Genomic DNA, 25873 nt, shown 5'->3' with positions numbered 1-25873 from the left:
ATTCGATCGTACGCGACAAATCGTACAACGCGCGTCCGACATTTAGGCACCATTCATATAGGTAATCGTGCAGGTGCGAATAAGTGTGTAACGCGCGAAACATTCAAACGGACACCGTCCCAGTTTCAGTGGTCGGTCGGTACCTTCACGCGGTGAACGCGTTACTACGTTCAGACCGGACGACGTTCGGCGGCAGTAGCAGCTGCTGCAGCTGCAGCTGCTGGCCCTGGCGGTCGGGCGGCGGTGATAACGCGGCGGCGGCGGCGGCGACGACGGCGGTCACAACAATTCGACATGAATCAGTTGTTGTGCATTGGTGATCCGAGTCAGAACGTCATGGCCGAGAGCAAGGGATCCCTTATCGCCAAATCCGTGTCCAAGCATGCCGGAAGGGCCAAAGAAAAGGTAAGACGATTTATTGGTTCTGGTGTTTACCTGTCTGTTACAATTTACGTTTAAGGTGGTTTTTTTTGTTGTTTATTTCGTCGTCGTGTCGTAGGTATTCGTTGTACTATTTACGTTATTGCTATACGTACTATAAGGCATTGTGACTGTTTAGTTATCGAAGAAAATATAAAACAAACTATTTATCGTTCATATCAATATTATTGCGTTGTGGCGATTAATAACTACATCGTCACGGCAATAATATTCCAATTTTGTCAGCTCATTCAGACAAATCGATTTCGTCGTGTTTCAAACGCATTGTAATGATTTTTATGTGATCACATTCTTCACTGTTATTTTATTCGTTGACCCGGTCGATTCCCGTTTATTTCGAAAAGGCCGCCTTCCGAGAATAAAGTATCATAATTTTGTTTTAATTCCTAATTTCTTCGATGAATGGTAGGGGGTTGAAGCTCATTGAATACCAACTGAAAACAACCCTTCCGATAACGTTGTACGCGTATCGTCCATGTACCGTCTAACCTGGGCAAAAGTGGTCGCGAGTATTTTTTGTTTAAATTTTTCCAGCTCCCACCCCTGTTGAAAATCAAAATAGTGCCTGTACGGTTGGCGATACTCTTTCAATCGCATCCCGATTTTTAAAAATGTATAACATGTGGCGCACAAGTGTACCACGCTGCAGGTATGTTAATATATTAATTAAAACGTAAAAATACAACAGAAAAGTCTCAGTGAGAATATTTATAATTCATCGCCCACACGATTTATTAGGCTACACTCCCGCTGGAACTGTACCAATACGGTGTATGTATATTATTATTGTAATTAGGTATATCGACAACGCACATTAAATCGAATTAGATACAACGCGCGGGTTTACAACTATTGATTTCCCCCCCTGTTTAATTCGTGCCCCCTTAAGACGATTATCATAATTCGATTTCCTCGTTACGTGCGTTGAAAGTACCAGGCCTTATCCTGACGGGCACTAGAACACTGGAATTGGGCAGTGTAGGAAATACCAAAAGTGCAGTTGTCTTCGCGTGTATGAGCAGTAAATAGTTTTCTAGACAGTTATGTATCTATAATACCATAATCATTTACATACCTATTATATTTATTTAAATTTCAATACAATCCATATAATAATGTATATTCTCATAATTCCATCTCTTAATACCAAGCATAGAATATCAAAACAATACGTCATAATACGACTATATTATAGTTGTCGATCCTTAAAATCACCCTCTACTCGACGCTCTACATAATAACACACCCAGACCTAGTCGGACCCAGATCAACTCCCCATACTTCGGGTGATATTGAAGAATCCTTGGATTAAAAGCTGATGTTGGATACCATATACCCCTTATATTATCGTTTCCATCCTCAAATATATTAGAATATGTGTGAGTAGATAGGCGTGGGTTAAAGGATTATGTGATGCTGCGGTAGTCCTGGGATTTGATTGTCACATTTGATTGTCGTCAAAGCGTGTAACACTGCCGACGTATGGCTCTGAAGATTTCCGCGCATTTTAAAAGCCGATTTGGCAGTTTATCACGATGGCAATAACCTTACAGCGGTAGAGGTACATTGTCGGGAGATCGCGGGGCGGACGCGCGAAGAAGAAAATTCTTCAGGTCGAATGACCGTTTCGCTTTGGACTGTCCAAAATTTGGCAGCTGGCCAAAATGTATTTCTGAACTGTCTGGTTGACAGACCGTATAGTTTTGTGCACCAGAAACTGTGCACTCAACGTCGCACGATAATGTCACCTCGAAAATCCTCGTATTTATTATTTTTTTTTTTTACCTTATCCTCTGGTCCCATATTAATCCTCAGTTCCCTGTACTGAGTCGTATACATTCAGATACCTATATATGCACTTGTGGTGGAGTTAGAAAGATGAAAATAAAACGCATAACCGTATTATCCTAGTTCAAAACTTTTCAGCGCGTTTTGTCTGTATTATACGGAGCGCCACATTGATCCTTAATTTGCCTTATTTCCATAATTGTGCAGAATATATACGAGTCCATTGGGAAAGGTATTATAAATAGAAAACTGCTACTGTGTATTTCATATAATATGGGCGATTATATTATGTACCTAACTCTATTTTATTGCAATTAAATTACCTGCACGTTTTGTTACTAAAATACAAAAGTTCTGTTTTTGGTTCTATCTTCTATGTGATCTACTCTGAAAGTGTATATAGCATAATGCGTAAAATGTATATTATTATTTTTAATTACTATAATTCACGAGCGTCTATGATTTTAAACTCATAAAACAACATATACTAGATATATATATATAGTAACATGATATTATTTCCAAGGTGAAAGTATACTGTCTTAGAACAATGCATGTGAAAACAAACCTTATAATATTTTGCAAATCTTCTTCGAAATTTATTTTTTCAAGTGTTACTCGAGTTAAATATTCAAGGAGAGGCATAACACAATTTATATAAAACGTACTTATGGCGTGTAAAGCACTTCACTTTATATTTAATCATTAATATAACTTGTGATATTGTTGACATTTAAATGTTTTTATACGAGTTATTTTAGGTATTTGCTATTATAAGGTTAATTAACCTAATCGGATTAATACATTAACTAATGTTGTTATTTTGAATACTGTTTTGTAATATTATGTATTGGCAATTGTTATACCAATTTGAACCTGTTGTTTAGAATCGAAAAACGGGATTACGAACATATTGTAGAAAAATAAAATGTTAAATATAATTAGGTATACCTATTTGTAGTTATATTCCTATATGTATCAAAGTTTGAAAATTAGTTTAATATATTAATTATAAAACTATAATAGAATGTTATGATAGAATTTTTTTTTCTCAAATTGTGTTAACTAGCTGTATCACCCAGTTTCAGCGGGGAAAACTTAACAAATAAAAAATACCGTGATATATTAGTTTTTGTGTACTTGCCTCAGTTCACGGGCAAATCGGCATCAGCGTAGAGTCTTCTGTAGACTGTAGGTAATTCGTTTTGTGAATTAATTCAACCTAGATGGACAATCCGCTTGTGGTGGTTTGGATTTAATAATACTTGGTTTATTTTCTAACGTGGATCAAACTATAATACTCTCTTAACTCTCCTGATATCTCTAAAATTCACTTTTAGTCTATACTAGAAAAAAATTTTTCATTAACGAATGACAACCCTATATTAAAAAAAAAACAACAAAATAATATACGATTCTAGTGAGCCAAAACGAAATTCATGCTCGAGCCACCTTTTAGCAACCTATAAGGGTTGAACAACGAAGCTATAAACTTTCCCCGAGAATATCAAGAAATATAAATATACACAATTAGGTGTCAATTGGTTCTGTAGTTTCCTAGTATATAAGCCTCATCCAAACGTACATTAATTTTTATCAATAAAAAGGTAGATTTAAAATTTGAATAATTTTAAGTAAACCATAAATAAATATAGTTAATTAAGAGAAGGTTGGCCAATGTTTATGTTATAATTAATTCAATTCTAATAATTTAAGAAATATAGGTAGGATCTACCTCAACTTTACTGTTGTGTTATTTATATTTTCCACCAATGAAATATTATAGTAATGACGGCTAATGATAATAATTGAAAACCTGAAGTGTACTTAATTAAAAATGTTATACACTATGAATGTAAACAAATACCAAAACAATTCATTTTGTGTAGAAAATTTAATATTTGTTATTATATAAAAACAAAATAGTAATACCCGGGGTAATACCTATGTATTAAGTTTAATGTGCCATTATTCATTAACAATAATTTATTACAGCATGCACTTAAAATAATGTCAAGGTTATTGTCGTTTACCCAAGTAAGCCCTTTAATGTAACATCGAAGACTGAAGTTGCTGTTTGTAAAATATTGTGTTTTTCACGATTGTGTGCTTTACATATTTAGTAAAATTATTATCTCCTCCTTTAAATTAATTAAATGAAAACGTTATCCACTGTTTTCGAATATACACTTGACCGCTATATGTGTCATAGTGACCATGACCATCGAAACCTATGGGTTGAATTCAAATATTGCATTAGTGTGTACAGTATTGCATTGAATTTTAATTGGAAAATAGACTACGAGAATAAAATACTTAATATTGATGTGTAATAGGCACATCAATGGATAAAATACTAAATATCGATGTGCCTATTACGGTGAATGTTTCCAGAATTCAAAATATGACTTTTTATTTGTATACATTATATCCTTTTACCTGCAAATCAATATAGAGTGAAATAAGCTGTATTATACATTTATTCTTATACCGTTTCAATTTTTACATTTACACTCAGACTTTGATTTTATTTCTATTTGAGTTTACATGTTCGGGTATTATATGAATTTTGTTCAATTTTCAGTTACACATACAATCTTAAGAAACGGTGTGACCTTGACATATTAAAAATGTGCAGTTAAAAGTGCGAGGGAAATATGCACTTTTGTTAACTTTCTATTAAACGCGATCGTTGTTATAAATTATTGTTGTTAACGTAGTAATGTATGTATGTCTACTATATCGTGGTCCACGACTTCAGGTCTTCGTTCGTCGAAGACGGTTACTATATATTTATCATGATATCTTATAACATTTAATAATTTGTAGGCAACCGCGTTATTATTCTAATATCGTGCACATTACAGCACAGAATAATTGTTACAACGACTATTGAGTGTAATATGCATCGTTCTATAAGAATTATAATTCGATCTTAAAACTTCAAATGAAAATTAAAACTAGGAATTAACATGGATTTTTATTTACTTTTTTACAATCGTTTAGTTACAATAATGTGTGTATTCGGTGGTAGAGGTATATATATGTATAATATATATATAATATATATACTATTTAGATATTACATATATATTTATAGTTTATATACATAATAAAATCGATGTCTATACGCGTTGGTGCTTAAATGAAATTCGTAACTTACCACATAAAATCTAAATAATATAGGTAAAAACACTAATGAAAACAGCATAATGTCATAACTCGCTAACCGTAACACTTCCGCTTCGGAGTACCCTCTTCCGCGTATATACTGTAGACTGTGCAATAGGTACACACTACACAGATACCTTGACGGTGGTTGTTTTATAAATGTATTGATTTTTAATAATTTTTCATAGACACCTACAACCCCGGCTATTTTTGCTCTTACTAATACGAAAAGACAAATAATATAATATTAATAATATTATGTGATATACCTAAACATGTTTGTACATACATGTACATTGTACATATTTAAAAATCGCGCAGCAGCTATAATATACCTATATCCGTGTTAGAATATTTCCAATAGTGTTTGTAACTTCGACTCCTCCCCAGACCAATTTGACTGATGTACGAAAAACGAGCGTGTAAAAAGAATTATTTAAAATACAATTTTTTTGTTTTTCCAATTTAACGTGATTCGTTACAGCAAGGTACAGTAGTAGTAGTAGTAGTAGTAGTATTAGTAGTATAGGAGTAGTATTGGTATACTACGTGTAGACGTCGTAAGTCGTAACAGGAACTCCTCGTAAATATAGGTTCAGAAACCTCTAAATTACCCTATGGGTATTGGTCGGAAGAGAAACCGTCGTCCGTTGTCCGTTGGGCCCCACCGCGGTCCTGGTGCCGCTCAGTGAGACAGGTTTTCTTTGCACACGCGCGTTCTCTATAAATGGCATTCCACGTCTTATGCTCCGTGTCTATCAGCCGCCGCCGATTCCCTGTTATCGTCGGCCAATCTTCTCCCGCAATAAGTGGGTTATTCACGAAGACGAAACTTCCGTATGTAATATGATGATAATAATACACGGTTTGGAGGACGAGGGCGGCGGAAGAGAAGTGCGCGAAGTATAAGAAAAGTGAAATTCGGCCCCGAGGTGCAGTGGATCGTATAATATTATTGTTCCCCCTTGGTTTTTCAAAGTACAAAGCGTGCATATTATAAAGTATGTAAATACGCTTGGTATTTGGTCATAACGTGGGCTGTGTTTTTTTTCCATTCACCACTGTACATATATTGTTAATTGGTGCTTTAAATAAAATTAATTATTAAATATATTATTATGAATTTATGAGGTTTACGGGCTAGAAATTCGTTGTACCTATATGAAGTATTGCCTATTTATATTTTATTAAATAAGAATGTTTTTCAATTTTTGTTTTGTTTAGATACACCCATTAATACGATGAACTAAAACCCGACTCGTGTCAGCTGTTTGTAGTAATCTGAAATGTGTTTAATTTGAGTAACTACTAATTTGTATGGTATCCACTATCTATATAAACAATATAAATCGCGAACAGTAGCTTTCCATCTATATTCAGTATGTTAGGTATTTATGATTTAAATTTGTTCGAGATATCTTGGTTTTTTATGTTATTACACTATCGTGTACAAATAGGTATACTGATGATATGTGTGCCTCTCACTGTAACAGAGTTATTACTTGTGAGATAAATCGTTAATACTATGCAAACACGATGCAGTTGACTGCAACGACAGAGTATCGAAGCCACATTTCTATGAAGGTGACGTTGTGTATTAATCAGGGGTTCGAAACGTAATGTTGTGAGTTGTAACGCAGTTTTTACAACCTTATATTTTCTATACAGACTGCGTTTTATCGTTTTTCCTCGAGTAAGCTCTATATACTATTTACATATATCTACCAGCTATTACTATTATCTTCCATTCCGGCTTAAAATAATAAGTGGGGTTAATTACTGCTCTAAAAATATAAATGAGTTCGCGTAAATTATTTACTACAATATAGTATATATTATTATTCACTACGTTAAATAGTTCTTTTTTAATATATGTAACTTTGTTTCGTTTACAATTTACAATTTAAATAGTAATTATTCCATATTATAGTAATGTGTGGTTTACTTTTTTAGTTATGCAACTCTGCAGTTTGTATAGTCTTTCGAAATGAAAATATATTCGTAATTCAAAAATATTGTGCGCTTATGGCCCAAGGTCATTTTACCGTTTTCCTCTCAAGACCGGTATATGTTTGACGTTCAATAAACATAATTAAAATTAAGATACTTGTGAGTTGTGATACAACTCTGAAATTCCTGAACTACAACCTATAGTGTATTTAATATGATGCTAATATTTACTACTTACTGGGCTTAAAAATAAAGCAATATTCTCAAAATATTTAAATACTGTGTCATAGTGAATTTTAAGAACTCTGTCGAACATTTTCAGAGCGTGAGAAATTTTCACAAATTGTTACTTTTTTTTACCGGTATATAATACCATTGATGCAACTACATAAAATTGTAACATTATTTAGAATTCGTGTCAGTGGGTGAAAGTTCAGACAGTCATTGACCCTGGAGTAACAACTGTTTATTCTTTCTACAAACAAACTATTAATACTATATTATATAGTTAATATTATAGTACCTATAAATCATATATTTTGCTTTTTTGTGAATCGTTTCTAGATACAAGTTTAAATTGCAATTACAAGGCGTGTTTGTATGTTTTTAATTAAATTATGATAATTAAAAAACGTACAAAAACTACCAAGGTCATTCATTACTAAAAATAACAATTTATATAGTCGTATATTTCTTCGAACTATAAGATAACATTTTGACGCTATATATTTTCATCTTTACTTTCTATTTCTCATAAAATATCTATGTAAGTATGTACTACATTATTATATATAATGTTTTAAATTATTTTTTATAAGAATTTAGTTAAAAATGTCAACTTTTGTTGAGTGTATATCAAAATCTATTGACGCTAATAATTTATTGATAAATATAAAAATAATTTTAATTTCTTTTTATTGCTTAATTTTTCAGACTCGCAGTTTGTATGTTTGGTTAAAAGAAATATGATATCATGTATAATGATAACCCAAAATTATAGACTAAAGTTCCGCAGTACTTAATTGCTAGTAGAATATATATATTATGGTGAACCCTTACAACATACACAAACCTTTTAAAATGTTCGCGTTAACTTTTGTATGTTATCAGGATCAAATTTGTATGCATTTTTAGCTTGAAATCTTGAATTTGAATTTTTTTCGTGAAATGATTAATGTTATTAGATTAAATTTTTATATTAATTTGTCGTTATAAAACATAGAGTCATAAATAGCAAATCCAATTATTTTTAACTTCATAAAATATTTTTATTACTTTTTTATGCCAATAAATTACAATTTATAACTTTTATAAGCTACATAGTATTTAATAATTGTACTAAGTATATAATAAATCAAATAATATTAGTAGGAAATAATACAAATTATAAAGAAGATAGCGCCTAAAGGTACCTACTTCTAAACGTAAATACATATGTATAGAATATTGAATTCCTAATTATTTTTACTATTTGTACCTATACATACTATTTTAATTTAATTTAAATTACATAGTGATTTTAATATTTTCTTATTGCCATCATAATGAATGCATATGCTACGTTCTATATTAGTAAATCTTAAGTACCTATATAAATGCATATTTCTAGAGCAATATACCATATAATATTTTAAAACAAAAAAAATATTAAATTATTTTATTAGACTTTGTAAAGATAGTTTTTTGCGCNATATTTTCTTATTGCCATCATAATGAATGCATATGCTACGTTCTATATTAGTAAATCTTAAGTACCTATATAAATGCATATTTCTAGAGCAATATACCATATAATATTTTAAAACAAAAAAAATATTAAATTATTTTATTAGACTTTGTAAAGATAGATTTTTGCGCTATCCGTGATAAAAGTATATCTGTGTATCTGTATATGCCGTTAAAATACTATAAAATGGATTAATATAGCATACAAAATAATGTGACTCATTTGTAATTTATGCAGTATAATTTTTCTCATATTACAATTATAATACCGTACATACTTTTGGCGCCAAACAAATTCAATAATAATACGTTACTTATTAATTATTATTAAGCACTAAGCACATTACTGACATATAGGTTATCTATAATTATTGGTATTTGATCAAAACAGAAGCTATTATATGTTTACGTATAGCGATCGATATAGCCGATAGGGTAACCGTTATTCGAAAATCCCGTTTACACAAAACCGAGTTTGTGTACTGTTTCTGTTAACTGGCGCAAGACTACGAGGTTATGCAATAATATTATGTTCGTAGTATACTCGTAATTGTTACTATTTAAGTAGGTGGGTATATGTACTATATGTAGGCAGGCACATGCGTCTGCTATGTTGAGAACTCGGCACACATACAAAAAATATGACGTTAGACTTAAGATGAGAAACTATGCAGGTAACAGTGTTTTTTCATTATTTTTTTATTCAACGTTATCGGTACAACACGCTGGTGAAAAACCTCTTAGAGCTAATATTTCCTAAACCAAGTGTCTCGACTTCATACACTTGGCATCTCTTTGCATTACGGGCAGCCAAAAATAAAAAGTCGATTCGTAGAACTTTTTTTTTTAAACTCATAGTGCGTATATAAATGTATATATTATGTGTATATAAATATATTTGTACACGGGGATATTATATGAACACACTTACACTTATATAAGTATTTTTTTCAAGTAAATTTTATATCAGAGATGCAACAATAATTTAATTTGTATAGCCTCTTTTGTATTATATGGACTGAATTTTTCGAGTTTAACGTCTTATTTTACCAATTTAAATGTACAGACGTTTTGCTTGTCTTATAAATAATGTGTTGTATACAAAGAAAATTACGTTTTTAAAAATAATGTCACTTGGCGCTTTTTAATCGAACGCCCACAATCTTATACACGGCGTTTGTCTACAGTTTACCCGATAATATTGTTTTATTGCGAACTCGCGAAGGCCAGTGTATTCATTTTTCCGCCCCATTTCTCTGCGGATGCGTGCAATGCAATTTTTAGATATACATCCGATTTTCAACGGTTGCGTTAAAAAAATTTACGGATAGTGTATGAGTAGCATATAGATATACACCTATATAATAATAATAATCCAGTCAACGACCTCACAATATTATGCTGTAGGTGTTTGCAGCCCGCGTCCACAATAATATTCCTAACGGATGCCTTATCGTCGGCCGTACGTGAGAGGTCTAACCACCTGCTCATTTTGCGCGTCAAACCGAACGTATTGGAAATGTATGACACTATTTCGATGACGACCGGCGCGTAACAGTTATATCCAGCCGAATCGACGCCATTATATTATATTATATTGTTATCATATATTATAACTCGTGGTGTTTGGGTGTTATTGTATTATATATAGGTATTATGTACCACCATAGTCTATAGGAATTATTCTTGTATCGTATACCTTTTATGTATTATATCGCAGGACGTATATAATGTAAAATTATATTTAGGTACTTATGTTCATTACTCTTATATTTACAATACGATTCAAACGGATAACCGTTTAAAAAAAAATACATGAAACTGATGGGCTATTTCAAATTGTCTATAATACTCTGTACACGATTTAACCGCACGGGTGTTTTTCTATCAGTCTTATAATATATAAACAGTAAATACTAAAATACCTGTATACATATTATTTGGCTAGTGGCTACCACCTACTTCATAGGTTAGGTACCTGCAGACTATTATAGTCGTTTGCTGTTTTTCACGTTCGTCAATACTGTATTGTGAGGTCATTGTAGGTATATATAATATGTATTATAATATCCACTCGTACACAAAAGGCACACCTCCATTTCATGTCTGTGTTGTATATATATTTTAGTATAGGTACCTATGCGCCTACCTACATACGTTGTTGCATCAAGGACGAAACCTACACGCATATTTCATATTTCGTTGTTTTTTATTTTGGTCGCTTCGTTGTATACCTATCGTGTGCAGTGCACACTCAGAATATTCGGTTGACGCATTGAAACCACTTAAGCCCGATCGAAACAGTTTACGTATATTATTTTAATATATATATATTGGAATTATAATTTATATTATAATACGAGGGATATGCACACGTATTTCCTAACTCCGTTGTAGGTACATTCCGTTTCCGAAACTACACCAAGTTGTCAAAAGTGGACATATGCGAAGAGCACATGTGGACGGATGTCACGTGGGTGAATCATCCCATATGCAGTTAAAGAAGTTATTATATTGAAACTAGTTTTTAGTTTTTCTTTCAAAGTCCTTAAAAGGTGATGAGGTAAAGTCTTGGTGTGCGCTCGGCGTCAGGGCGTGTCCGGACGTATACTTGTGTACGACTGTCATTAGACTGCATAGTATTAACACGTAATTGTCGATAATATGCAATTTTGCTATCGCTATAATTATTGCAATGCTTTTCAATCAAAATTTAAAAGAATTTTCAATACCTTTAACTTGTAAGACACTAAATGTTTTTGTTTAGTTTGGTAATGGTATTAGAAGAAAGAAAACCCAACATTTTTTTAACCTGGAAAATGTTTAATAATTTGAGTTTTGTATGTATGACACACCAATGTATCGATAACGTTGATAGGTAAAAATATTAACATCACAAATTATAATTTTAATGCCTATGGTATACCTAATTTTGCTACATTTAGTTTCTATACGCAATGTTTTAAAAATATCATTTTCGTGTCAATATGAGTATTTGACATAGGTACAATACATGTAACTAATATATTATATAAGTTCATTATACATTCTTAATATTTTGTATAATGTATAAGTATATTGACAATAAACATTGAAATTCGTTTCAATATTATTATTTTTTGTTTTAATAGTAAATAACAAAAACAACATGAATTATTATGGCACACGATGTGCCATTATATTATATTTAAGCATATAGATATTAGCTCTATGCTTTTGAGTTATATATGTATTTTTAAGTCCGATACATGATTAAGGCTAACGCGGGTATCCGCAAAAATTGTCTCTCCAAAAGCGTTCAGTGGTCCATTAATAAATGCGATTAAAGTAGCTTGGACATTTTTTTAGAAAAATGTGTAAAATTCGTTAGTTGAAAAAACGACGCGACGATTCCCTTCGCGTGTTTAGAGATACACTCCGCTGCTAATATAAATATATATATATATACATATAAGTTGCAGCTTTACTGCGGGATGAGAATATATTAGTATATATATTATGCTATACACATCATCACGACGAGAGGGGCTCCTCGGCGCGCGCGTGGCCTATAGTTATTTTGGGTGCACAGAGACGTAATGGCAGTCGGCAGAATGGTATGTCCAGCGGACACCGGTCTAAATTTAATTTTCCCTGGTCGTCCGACTGGCCGTGCACAGTTATATAGTAGCGTCGTGCACTGTCAATATTAGCCTGTGTTAAATTTCCCCGTTTCCTGCATAAAATACGTCGCATGCGCACACCTACTCAGGGGAAAAAATTGGTAAAACATTTAATCAATGTATAACCGTAAAATAGTAACGGGTACTGCAAATGGTGAGCAAATAAAAAATGCAGATATTGTTTTAGTCCGGATGATTCGTGATGACTTGAACGTAACGTTTACTACTGGTCCATTGAAATATTACTGCAGATATCGAACATCAAATTATATAATATTATGTAGCTCGCTACTATTTTATATTTTAGTTGATTTTAATATTATACTATATATCTGCAGAAGTTATCAGCTTACTGATTGTGATTCGATTGTATATACGAGTATATATATATTGTATAGCTGTTCGAAAAAAACACCAATGATAATACTAAAACGGTAAACGCGAATATGACGCATTTCGTTCGAATTTTGACGTCCATTATTGTTACGATGTTGGTCACAAGGTGTGCAGTATAGTAGTACACTGCCACAGTGATGTACTGGTGTTTGATAATTACACGCTTGCTATCGATGCCCACATTCTATATACCTACGTTAAAAATAATAATTTGTAATTTGTATAGATAAATATGACTATTATTATAGCTGACATATCATGCACATTTAACTGCTACACCCGAACTTGTAAATAAAATCTACAATATAAAATTACTTATTATTGGGTAGTTAATGAGTTATACTGTATACTTACGGATTATTATGTAACGATAGTTCAGCCACCGAATTTAAACTTATAAAATAATACCTTTACGTTTCCATCCGAAAAATATCGAACAAACGAAACGTAATTCAGTAATTGTCATACGCAGAATTGATAACCAGTAGGTAACTAAATAAGTACCTATTAAGATAACTTTAATGTATACTATTTTATTTTTGTGTTCTTTATTCCTTATTATGCTTTTTCTTTCATTAGGTGTTTACTGTAAGGCGCAGTGTATTTTTTTTATCATTAAACATCACAAATTATTTCGATCGACATGAAAATTGTTTCACTATTATTTACTGCCAATAATGATGTAGTGTGTAAATGATCTAGTAAAAAAACAATAAATCAAAACAAATGTATTTATTATTCCCACCCAGTGAATAAGTTATTTTCACTGTCAATGTGGCAAAATGCGTGTAAGGTGTAACACTAACTATGTGTAGTACCTACCATAAGTTACTTTACAAATTATGCAACTGGAATGTAATTATTTCAAACACTAATCACCTTGTAGTTTATTATTCTATGATCTTAGCTTATGTTTTCTATAATGGTATCGCTTCACCAATGTTTACAGACAAACAATAAGCTACGAAGATACTATATCTAATAGCTACTATATATTCGTGTTGTGCTTGTGTTAACACGAATTTCATAAACAACCAATAAATATCAATTATTTTGACGTCCATTTTAAAGAGAGGACGCACTTTTACAAACAGGATTATCTCGTTAACAAATACTAAATGGTTCTTTCCGCGTATATAGTAGCTCTACTGTAGACTCGACCGCGACGTTTCCTTTACCGTCCAATGCATTTAAAATTATAATAATTAAAAATTGTTACGAATTCCGCCGCGAATCATCAATCGTAGTCTTTATAGAACATACTAGGTCAACGATGATGCGTGTTGCTTGAATTTTAGTTAAAATCTTTTGCTGCAATTTGAATAATAGATCGAAGGGGGAAGATTGTTGGGTTAAGCTCTAATAATTAACTTATCCCTCTCAAAAAAAAATTCATTCAAAATTTATAAATTGGTCTATTTTTGACTTCAGTTGTCTTCGTGGCCCAAAACAGTTCGTCCTGGAAATAAAAAGTACACTATGTATACCAAAGCAATCAACATTTTTAAAGTGTCTTGATTTTTTTAATTTCAGAAATATTATGTATATTATGATTATTATTATTTAAGATTATGTGTTGAATAATAGGTATAATAATATTTTTGATAATGGAGAACAAACATATTTAAATAATTAGTAGGGGAGTGTGGTGCAAATTTGTTTGCCTTTTAAAAATGTAAGCTTTATATTTAAAAAAATATAAGCCCTTCTAAAACTTTACTTAACTCCACCAACGAGTGGATTGCAATAATTTAATATCATTGTAACTTATATATATTATCGAATATCCGGCCTCGTCTTCAAGTGTTGGTTTATATTAACATGATCCCGACGCTCGTTTTACATCTATATACAATATCTCGAAATGTGTTTATACCTACAATATAAGTAGTTTCGAGTGAACAACGTTTAAATGTAGGTATAAAGTGTCGTCTAAAATCAATAATTGCCAGCGTAGTATGTTCGCGGGTACACTGCGTCTCCTCGGCATTATTATTGTTATTATTATTATACCCAGGCAAACGATAGTATTGCCACTCTCGGTGGTTAGATCGCAATATCGTTTGGTATTATTATTATTATCATTGAAGCATTATCGGCGGTATTTAAACACGCCGACGAATACGCCTTCACGACTCATAATCATAATATTTATAATAATCATTTACATAATATTATGTCAGCGTGTCGTATTAACGCGTCGTCCGTCTATATAAGGTTTTTATTTTTATTAGAGGCATGTGTTTTATTTTACTCCAGGACCGTTGGACTGGAACACGTCGGTTCCCTCAGTCGATCATGCTTCGTGTATTATATTATTATACTCTGGGGTCCGGTCGATAGCGCGTGGCGGTGTGGTGTGGTATTACACAATGTCATTTTATATGTATGTGTTTTTTGAAAATTCGTTCCTACATAATATTATTAATTCGTTTTAAAACAAAACGTTGATCCGACACGTCTGCGTCGTATAATAATAATCGAGAGTCCTACGCGCACGGTCGCCTGTATGCGTATAAAAAAAACCCACGTTTGGCTGAAAAAACAGAAACGAACGTAGGCGCCCGAAAAAAAAATTGTGCCAGATATTACGGGTAGGATGAGATACGAGCCGCATACACGACGCGTGGACAAATATTAAAATAATTTATCGCTTAGGCACAAAACTTAATATTTAAAGCATCGTAGTCGTGCGTTGCCGCTAGTGAAAGTCGGTCGGTACGGTATTTTACGTATTATTATTTAGGTATAAATAATACTAGTACTAGTTGTGTGTGTGTACTCGTACTGCGTATGGTACAATACAAGAAAGTACCCATATCATATTAGACGACCTATAATATACATCATGCATGCGATTCTTACTTATTTATTATACAGGGTGATATCAAGCATTCTAGATGATCATCCCCATTTTGCACTTTATTATCTTTATTTGCATTAATTCACAGCCTGGCTTATGGAATTCGAATAAGTACTTTGAGACCATATTTTAAAAAGGTGAACTTAGATTATGTTATGTAATTGTGTGTCTTGACGTTCCAAACTATATTTTGCAGAAATTTTTGTTTAATAGTTAATAGATTTTAAGTTTACTATTGTACGTATTAAGTCTTAATATATCTATAGTATAGGTTTGTACATTATACATTTATAACTCAGAAACTGTATGTATATATTATATTAGTTCAAATTTCGATTTCGGTCTATTAAAAAAGTAGAAAAATTGATTTGATGAATAATTTTCATTTGGATCAACTATTTATTCAACTGATCAAGATTTTCATAAAAAAAATTGTATCACCATTATTGAACACTCCTTAAATTCCTTTTAAAATTCAAAATATCAGAATCAAAAGATAAAATAGGGTTTAATCACTAGTGTACACTGAATCACCCTGTATGGTTATACTTACTACTCAGTTGCGCTAATAAAAACAAAAAAGCACACATTTTTTAATCGCTGACACGCTCGTTATAATAATATAACACATTCATATTTATAGTGCTTTAAATATTTAACACACATGAAATAGTTGTCTCAAAGTGTGTTCGGCTCTGGGTAAAATGAGCGAGTAATTATTACAATACAAAACGAGGCGTGTGGTCTATAGTAATATTTCATTAGGTATTTCATTTATGTGTTATATCGTTACTTGTTGTTTATTATACCTATCATTTTCATGTGAGTTGTTCAAACGCGAATTACGCAATCCGGGTTTGCGGGTGTGCATCATGCGGAAACCGCGAGGTTTTTCGTTTCGTCTCGCCTTTTCGTTTCTCGTTTACGACAATGATATGTTCGTGTTCATTATATAGATACATATACAATTCTTATTGTATAATCGTTTATTGACCGAGCCCTGCGCAACTAGACCTACAATGTCGGTGCCGCTAAGATGCTGACAACTTCCCAACTACAAGCCATTATAAAGTTGTATTTGTATATACTATATACATAATGTATTTTTTGTGTATAATATTATATGTTATATTACACTCAAGTGTCACATGCATATGGTTTGAGGTATAAATGTGGTAGGTACAAACAAATTTTTCCCCGGGAGAAGGAATTTCTGCGACTTCAACTACCGCTTCATTGAACCAAAGATAAAACATATGTACACATTCACTGCCTAACCCATAGCTATAGCGCATAGCTTAAACAAATCTGACAGTTTCATTTCTATCTAATTTTTGGGTATGTTCTTGGTTTTGCTTTCGTGTTTACGTGGTTAGGTTATATGGCTATTAGGTATATTTTAATTTTTGTCTACCATCTAGGTGTTTCTGTATATTTATCGATGCATTGCGCTGAAGCTGAGTTCATACAAACTAAATAATATTAATTATTGTATATTATATAGGTATATAGCGTGTATCTAGAAAGTTTGAAAACACTACTGTGTGTTTGTAGCGGTTGCATGTATGATGCTTATTATTTTAACGTGCTACGATTAATTTAATTAAACTATAATTCTATACTGTTATGCTGTTATTATAGTGTTATCATTTATCAGTTATCGCTACCAAAATATAATCGCTGTATGTATTATCATAATGTAATGTGATCTCAGGGGCGTTTCACTTTTCTTAACTGGTGTGCCGGATGTGTGATGTTTATAAAGTATACTTAGTATGCGGGAATAGTGTAGGTACAATATTATTTATTTTAATCCTCTAAATTTTCAATAAAAAAATCACAAAATATAAATTTTTAAATACTAATGAAACGAATGACCGTTATTGCTTATTTTAAGAAAAGAGAGTATTATGTTTTGTATTTGCGCTAGTGAAATACTAGAGTTACTTAAACACCCCCCAAAAAACTAAAATAACGTCCCTGAAGAAAGATCCCCATGCAATGTAAATATAGGGTTTCCATAAATTCTACACACTCTTTTAATATACTTACATAAGTACCGCTAAGTGTGTATATATATTATATAGTAGGTATAAAAAAAATACTAATATTTTAATGGTATACACTTTACTCCTCAATCGTTGTTTAAACGTGCTGTCATTAAGTAGGTAGTAAATATTCAAATCGCTGGTGGTCAAACGAATTTATGTATTACTGTGTGACTTTTATTGCTTTAAAGTATAATATGTGTACGAATTGAATCAATTTTTAACTTAACTACCGAGCATTCACTTTTCTTATTTTTATCTCGTTAGACTAAAAAACTTACAAATATTATTCGATTTTAAAAACACCTATTATTTGAGGTATAGGATTAATTATATTTATGTAACTCTATGTTATTATTTTGTACCATTCGTTTCGTTACTGTAACTCATTAGACTACTGAACATGTTGATAATATATAGAGGCAATTATACATTTCGTATAATCGTTCTAATACTTTATCCAATTAAAAACGAATTGTATCTCTACAATATACACTACAACATATTTATAGCTGTAATATTGATTATTTTGTTTGAATACTTGAATTAGTTTTTTCAATTAATATGTCTAATATATAATTATTATTTTTTGGTTTAATACTTTTCGTTTTTGAGCACTTAAGTGTTTGGCTGTACAATAAAATAATTAAACACTCAATAAAAACACGAAATCTAATTTTATATAGTTAAATTTAAATAAACACTAATATACCGTATACACATTCAAGTATAAATTATGTAAATACTAGTACCTATACTACATGTCTTTGTGTTAACATATTGCGTTTGTATTGGATTTGTAAATTAATCATTTTGAAATCAGACAGTAAATATTTAAAAAAAGTTTTATTGATACATTTAAAATTTAATTTTTCCCTTCTGTCGATCAGTGTTAACATTGTTTATATTTGAACTGCAGTCTATTATCTGATTTATTGTCGCTACTCGCTACTCTTATGAATGCATAAAAAAAATAGTGAAGTATACAAAAATATACTCCTACATTTCTAAAAATGTAGAAGTATATTAAATGAATTAATTTTGAACGAAAATAAAAAATATATTAATACTAACTATTACAAAATATTTCAATACAACTTCATTCAATTAGATTAATTATTATTGTTTTTAAAACTGTATTATTCATAGTATACATACCGTCAATATTCTATATTTTTATAGTTACCTTTTGTTATCTATTAAAAGATAACATTCTAACTTCAAAAGCAACTATTAATATTTTCTATTGGAATTTTTAACTATCGATAAGCATTATAACTGACAGCAAAAATTAAAAAAAAACTTGCCTTGATTTCAAAAAAATGTATGTATAATGTTATACAATACATAACCAGCCATCCTACCTATTTAGTAAATAGTGATATATTTTGTGGCTGAACTTTATTTTTTATTTGAAAACACACGCCATAAATGCACACAATTCACAGCCCTGGTTATTACTATATTAGTGAAAATTGATGTATTGTTTGAATCTATTTTTAATATAAATACTCTGTATATAGTATTAATCTATAGTTTTTATGTTTTTATAGTTTCTTCAAAACTTGGGGAAAGTCGATCGGACTGAAGATGAAATTTTTAACGAGCACTTACAAAATTTTTCAAAACAGCAAAATTCGGCAAATAAATTACAAAAAGAATTCAACAACTATATTCGATGTGTCAGAGGTATGTTGGCACAATTATAAACATAATTAGTACTCATATACATTTTGTAGTGGTTCTTTGGCTTCATCGGAGGCTCGACCAATCGATGACCTTAATATATTCTGTCTACCTGTGCCCACTCATTGTTATTAGTTTTTATGTGTATATATCAGATCAATAGACAACAATAGATAGATATTAATGATAGCGTGTTTTGAATTATGATTTAGCCGTGCAAGTGGCGAGTAAAAGTCTGATGGACACGTTGAACGAGATGTACGAAACCCAATGGGTTGGACACGATCACATGTGTACTGATTCGAACAATTTGGACATGCTGTGGAGCGATTACACTCACAAGTTGGCCGATCAAGTGCTCATACCGTTGAACACGTACCAAGCCCAGTTCGCCGAAACACGGGTAAGCAATTAGTAATCACTGATAATAATACTCGTTTTAACACTGTGTGATAAAAGATTTCCCTGTGTAATAACGGGGTATTATATACCTCATACACTTCTCATATAGCTGCGCCCGAGTACACTAATTTAATCCAATTTTTTTTAGAAAATTCAAAACATTTCTCATCCAATTTTTGACACACAACTGTGATCTAGATCTGTAGATAGCCTTATAAAACAGCGGTTATTTTTAAATGTTTTGTTTCGCCTATTAATTTATACTTTCGACTAGACATTGAAATAGTCACTGTAAAGTAATAATTTTTAAAATATAGTGAAAAGCAAATATTTTGGTAAAAATATTTATGTTAAAGATTTCACTTGTAAACAAATATATATTGTACCCACGCGAATTCTTATGTGGCCCGAACTAGTGTACTAGTTATCATAATTAACTCGGGATCCAACTATATACATAGTAACCTGTGTAAACCCGCAGGGACCCAATTAGTATAGTCATTCATATATCTCGCATGTTTTATCATTACACGAGTGTTTCTGGTCTATTAGAAAAAAATCGACAAACGAAACCGAAAACTAGTCGACTACGACAGCCAGAGGCATAGTAACCAATTGGCCAACAACAACGGCGTTGCGGGCGGAGCCGGCAAGAAAAAAGACGAAGCGAAAATGATGAAAGCCAAAGAACAGTTTGATGAAGTCAAGCGAAAGTTCGACCTCATCAACACAGAGCTGCACGACGAATTGCCTGCTTTGTACAATTCTAGGGTGCTGTTTTTGATCACAAACCTGCAACCATACTTCGCTGCCGAACAATTATTTCACCACGAATCGTCTAAGGTACGTCCGCTTTGTGCTTCAAAAACATATTTATTTTATTTATTATTGTTCTCATTTTACTACATCCAATACGGATGTACAATATTATGGACATGACTGTATGTATATGAAACGTATATATCTAAATCTTAAACGTGATTATTGCATTATAATTAATTTCTTAAATTAATTTTATTTTATAACTCCGTACTCATTCATTTGCAATAAAATATAATTTTCGATTCGTGCGTTTCGTCAGGTGTTCTCCGAAATGGAATCGATCGTCGACAAATTGGCCACGGATTATCAACACCAGTCCAAGATGCTGAACTACTTCTTGGGAAACAAAACGCCTTCAAACAACGTCGCCAACAATATTCAATCTGCGTAAGTATACATGTATTTTAAATATATAATTGTATACGTGTGCTGTACCGCACGGGGAGTCTGAGTAACACGTGACCCCCACTGCGCCAAATACGCCACTGAATTACAGCACCTAGCTGTATGTAATGTGTATACTGTTCAATTCGTTTATGCAAAAAATGAAATAGTTCCTATGTAATAACACGGCACTAATTGTTTGTTTCATTTCGCGTAGATCACAGTCGCCGGTGTCTCCGATATCCATGAACGGTAATTATCATACCCATTACCTACTATCTAAAAATTATATTCTCGTTTTTAGCTTTCGTATACAGTTTATAATACTATGTTGTAGATATATTGCGTTATTGAATTAATTTTAATAATAATACCCATAGGCGCAAATTTAGTGTTTTTTCTTAAATTTTAAGTTGACTACTATAGTTTGCTTAACTATTATTACTCTACAATGAGTACAATGGACTAAGAACTATAACTACACGAATCTTGTAATAGCATATACCCTATAATAAAACTGTTTCGAATAATTTGTTTACATTTGTTTTTAGTTAACTTCAATATATATATTAAAAAAATTAATAATATATTACTATCCACTTAATATTTCTTTTAACAGTGTTGTTTCTAACTTTTACAAACACTGTCTTTGTTAAAATATGTATATTATAAATCATTTATTTATATATTATAAATCAATTAATACATATCATACTCTAAAATTTCATATTGTCTTTACTTTTTCATCATTATTTGTTCTCAGATCTTGATTTTTAATCGCAGTCTAAATTTTTAATTGCATAGTCCAAAGTAGAAATTGTAGAATATTTTTGTGAAAACAAATTTCGATATAATATCGAAACAAATACTTATACACAAGTATTATAGTTTTTAATTAATGATCATTTCAAATCCGGCCGAGGCAGTACCCTGCGTGTTTTGTTCGGTGCTAAAAGCACCCCTTTTAATAATTCTAGACAATTTGCGCCTATGATGTTTAAAAAAAAGACTATAATTATACATTATGTCGTTTATCGTTTGTCTAACTAATGATTTTCGTGTGAAAACTAAACCGTGTGTGTAATGTAGAAGAAGACGTTGCGAAATCCCCGCCCTCGTCACCCGCATCCCCTCAAAACGCGGCATTCGTAAGTAGTAGTAAACCACCGTCATCGCAGCCCGACAGCATCATCAATGAAGTGTCGTCAGTGGCATCGAAAACACCGGTAGAAGACGAATCAGCGTCTTCATCGCCACCGCCGCCGCTGCAACAACAGCAGCCTTTGGTAAACGGCAAGAGCGGCTCATCACCGGTAAACGGCGTCGCCCCGGTCAGGCACGAGAACGGCACCAACAAAAACATCGAAATCGACATACCGCCAGGTACCGCAGAGTGGCTTTAAATAATATTTTATCTATGTCCTATAATACGACTTGACTCTCGACGTTTTCGCTAAATTTGTTCATAACCGCTTGATTAATCGATAATATCATAACCATAAACTGCGTGGCGTATTACATACGTTCTTAAACTGTTTTTTATCCTCCGATCCTGTGATCCACGCGAAGACTGTATAGTTTTGTATTGTTATCATTTGCCGTTTTCTGCAGGCGCTACTACGGACAACTTGCCTCCGGGAGTGCTGTACAGAGTGGTGGCAACTTACAAGTACGACGCTGAAGACACGGACGAGCTGTCGTTCGAAAAGGGCGAGATCATCAGCGTAGTACCCTACGACGATCCAGAAACTCAGGTGAGTAATTTTCCCCGTTGGAATTGTACTTATATGTATTATTATATTACTATTTTCCAAAGCTGGGCAAGTCAATTTATTTTTACTTGTTAAGTCAGAAGTTAGTTGAGATGAATAACAAAAATAATAATACATTTAGCTAGACCAACTAATTTAGATAACATTGATTACATTTGTATTATAGTGATATTCCAAAATGTTTCTTACTCATTGGATAACTATTTTGTTTTTTCATTTTTAATGTCTCAAGATAAAATTATTTACAGTACTATTCAATGGAGTTGAAAATGAAAACTATCAAAAAAATTAACCTTTTGATTATCGATAGCCCCAGTTTTGGAATATTTATTGTGTAAGAGACAGGTGAATGACAACCTATGTTTTTCCTTTTTGAACATGCAGGAGGAAGGCTGGTTGATTGGTATTAAAGACAACACAGGAGAGAAGAAAATGTTCCCTGCCAATTTCACCAGACCTTTGTGAGTGCCGCACTGTCGTAAGCGCAAGGAGATCGCGACAAGACCTAGAATCCTGAAGTACTGTTTTTGGATGTTTGTGATTCTATTTTATGTTTATATGTCTTTGTATGTATATACAAATGAGATTTGAAGTCGGTTTTTGCCCGACATCCACGAAACGCGCTGCAACGACTAGCTCTTATGACAAAATTATTTTATAAACTAAATACCGCCCTTAAGTTTTTGAATATTTATTTTTTTTACGCTCCGTGAACGTCAAGTTTAGATAACATTATCAACAATTATCTGTGCTGATAATAACATGAATTTGACTGATTGAGAAATCGTTACGAATTTAATAGGTTCATATTAAATTTTATTTTTAGTGTGATTATATTGAACCTTGAAAAAATACTCATTAATTAATTAATGTGTAACAAGTGCCTTTAAATTTTTATACTAAATAATGTTTACACCTTTGTGAGGTGATCAATTTTTTTTGTGCCATTTCAAAGCATATTAAAGCTATTATTTGGCTACTATATTTAATCTTACTCCTACAATTATTCAGCTATGGTACCTTTTACCTTAAATGTATAACCGTATAATAACTACATTTTGCTCGTATTATGTGTTTACTACTTTTATTTTTTATGTGTTGTTATATTGTTGTATTTGTGTGTTAAATGTTTTTTTCTACTTTTAGTGAGTGATTTGTAAAGGTTCAATCATTTTAGTTTACATTTCAAATATTTACCCCGTCCCTTATACCCGCTCTGATAGTCAATAAAATGTAAATAATTTTAGTTTAGACCATAAATTATTATTGTCTAAGTAATATCTGTATTTTTTATTATTTAAATTAACTTTGATAGATACTAAATTTATTATATAAACCAATGTATTATTTAGATGTATATTTATTTTTCCTTAATGTTTTGCTTTAGGCACTTTAACATTTGAGATTCAGTATTGCTATTTAAAAAAAAAAAAAATTATAAACATAATATTATATATTAACAAAAATAATTACTGGAATCAGTAGTCTTATATTAGATGGATTTCGCTAATAGTGTATTTAAATACTGTTATTTAAGCTTGAAAACAACCAATATGAATACTATTGCATTTATTTATTTTTTTTATTGACTTTGAATCATTGATTTATTTTTTAACGCCTCTCAACCAAATAGCATTGACATTATTAATATGTTGTGTAGTTATGTATTATAAATGCAATTTGTTGGAGAGAAGGGGGGATGTAAGTGGCAATAAAACATTGTCATAGTCAGAGAAGGGGTGTCCAAAATGGATGATATTTTATCAGTTTTTTATACATTAAATAATGGATAATTATAAATTAAAAAGAAAAATTGTGTCTTCGATTTATTTTGTTTCAGTATGATTCAATAATGCACTAATTCAGTTTTGGATGCATAACTTTTTTGTCTATATTTCTAGAATTTTCTTCAAGAATGAAAAACAAAATAGGATATCAAATTAAAAACGGACAAATTGAATTATTGTGATCAAATCGGTTTTCATAAGTTGGCCAAAATATTTGAAATCATGGTTCATCTATATTATATTGATTTTTGTCAGTACTTACCTATTTAATGTGGTTTATATTATACATATAATGGAAGGAGTGTTTTATTCACTGTTATTCTACCTATTGGTATATTTTCTATTTATACATAAATGTCCAAAAATAAATAGTTTGAGTTTATTACTAACTATAGTTGACAAATTATCCACAAATGTAAATTCATTAGCATTTTATTGTTTATTTTTTTATTACTAATATGTATGTAATCATAACACCTAAACACCTAATTCTTAACAATTTTAGATCTAGTTCATAAATTGTATAAGTTTATTAGATTATTCGTTGTACAAGTGATTGTTACGTCCTAATTACAAATTATATGTAACTCAAATTTAAATATTGTTCCAAGCTGATACGTTTATTACAATAAAATGATAATTTTTGTCTCATTTTAAATTAAAACTCTTTGTAGATTTATTTTTTGTTCAAATAAAATATTACATTTACTGTTCCTGCACCATATAATATTAAATTATATTCTTAATACTAGGTTTTTACAGTTTATATAGGAAGAACTCGGCAATTTTTTGTATGGTTACATACATGTTTGGAAAAACCAACAAAACTATTGCAGTTATATTATTAAGAGAATAAAATAATAATTCATGAATACCAGTATTATACAATAGGTATATCATTACTGAAAAATGTGAGGTATTAGAAGAGAATACATCTGTACCTAAACTATACAGATCTCTGTTGGTGTAGCCAAGA

General features: G+C 31.4%; 1 protein-coding gene across 2 annotated transcripts; it reads left to right on the top strand.

Moving 5' to 3' along the window:
- Nucleotides 1-227: 227 nt before the first annotated feature.
- LOC111029550 (amphiphysin) lies at nucleotides 228-25225 on the top strand. Of its 2 annotated transcripts, XM_022308578.1 has the most exons (9): nucleotides 228-405; nucleotides 19598-19733; nucleotides 19943-20133; nucleotides 20685-20975; nucleotides 21214-21341; nucleotides 21556-21590; nucleotides 22428-22721; nucleotides 22950-23092; nucleotides 23495-25225. In XM_022308578.1, exons 1-9 carry the CDS (start codon nucleotides 295-297, stop codon nucleotides 23573-23575), a joined length of 1410 nt encoding a protein of 469 aa, XP_022164270.1. In that variant the 5' UTR covers nucleotides 228-294; the 3' UTR covers nucleotides 23576-25225. The 2 variants fall into 2 exon arrangements, with proteins under 2 accessions (XP_022164270.1, XP_022164272.1); XM_022308580.1 differs by lacking the exon at nucleotides 22428-22721 and having other exon boundaries at nucleotides 234-405.
- The last annotated feature ends 648 nt before the right edge of the window (nucleotides 25226-25873 follow it).

The sequence above is a fragment of the Myzus persicae genome, unplaced genomic scaffold (assembly GCF_001856785.1).
Source record: "Myzus persicae strain clone G006 unplaced genomic scaffold, MPER_G0061.0, whole genome shotgun sequence".
NCBI classification, from domain to species: Eukaryota; Metazoa; Arthropoda; class Insecta; order Hemiptera; family Aphididae; genus Myzus; species Myzus persicae.
The sequence above is the reverse complement of the archived record's forward strand: the minus strand, read 5'-3'. Positions and strand labels throughout refer to the sequence as shown.

Bases quoted from the DNA above. Each gene is read 5' to 3' on its own strand.
- LOC111029550 (XM_022308578.1), top strand. From the start codon at position 295: ATGAATCAGTTGTTGTGCATTGGTGATCCGAGTCAGAACGTCATGGCC. The intron at 20,976-21,213 runs GTACGTCCGCTT...GCGTTTCGTCAG, and splicing joins TTCACCACGAATCGTCTAAG to GTGTTCTCCGAAATGGAATC. The intron at 23,093-23,494 runs GTGAGTAATTTT...TTGAACATGCAG, and splicing joins ACGACGATCCAGAAACTCAG to GAGGAAGGCTGGTTGATTGG.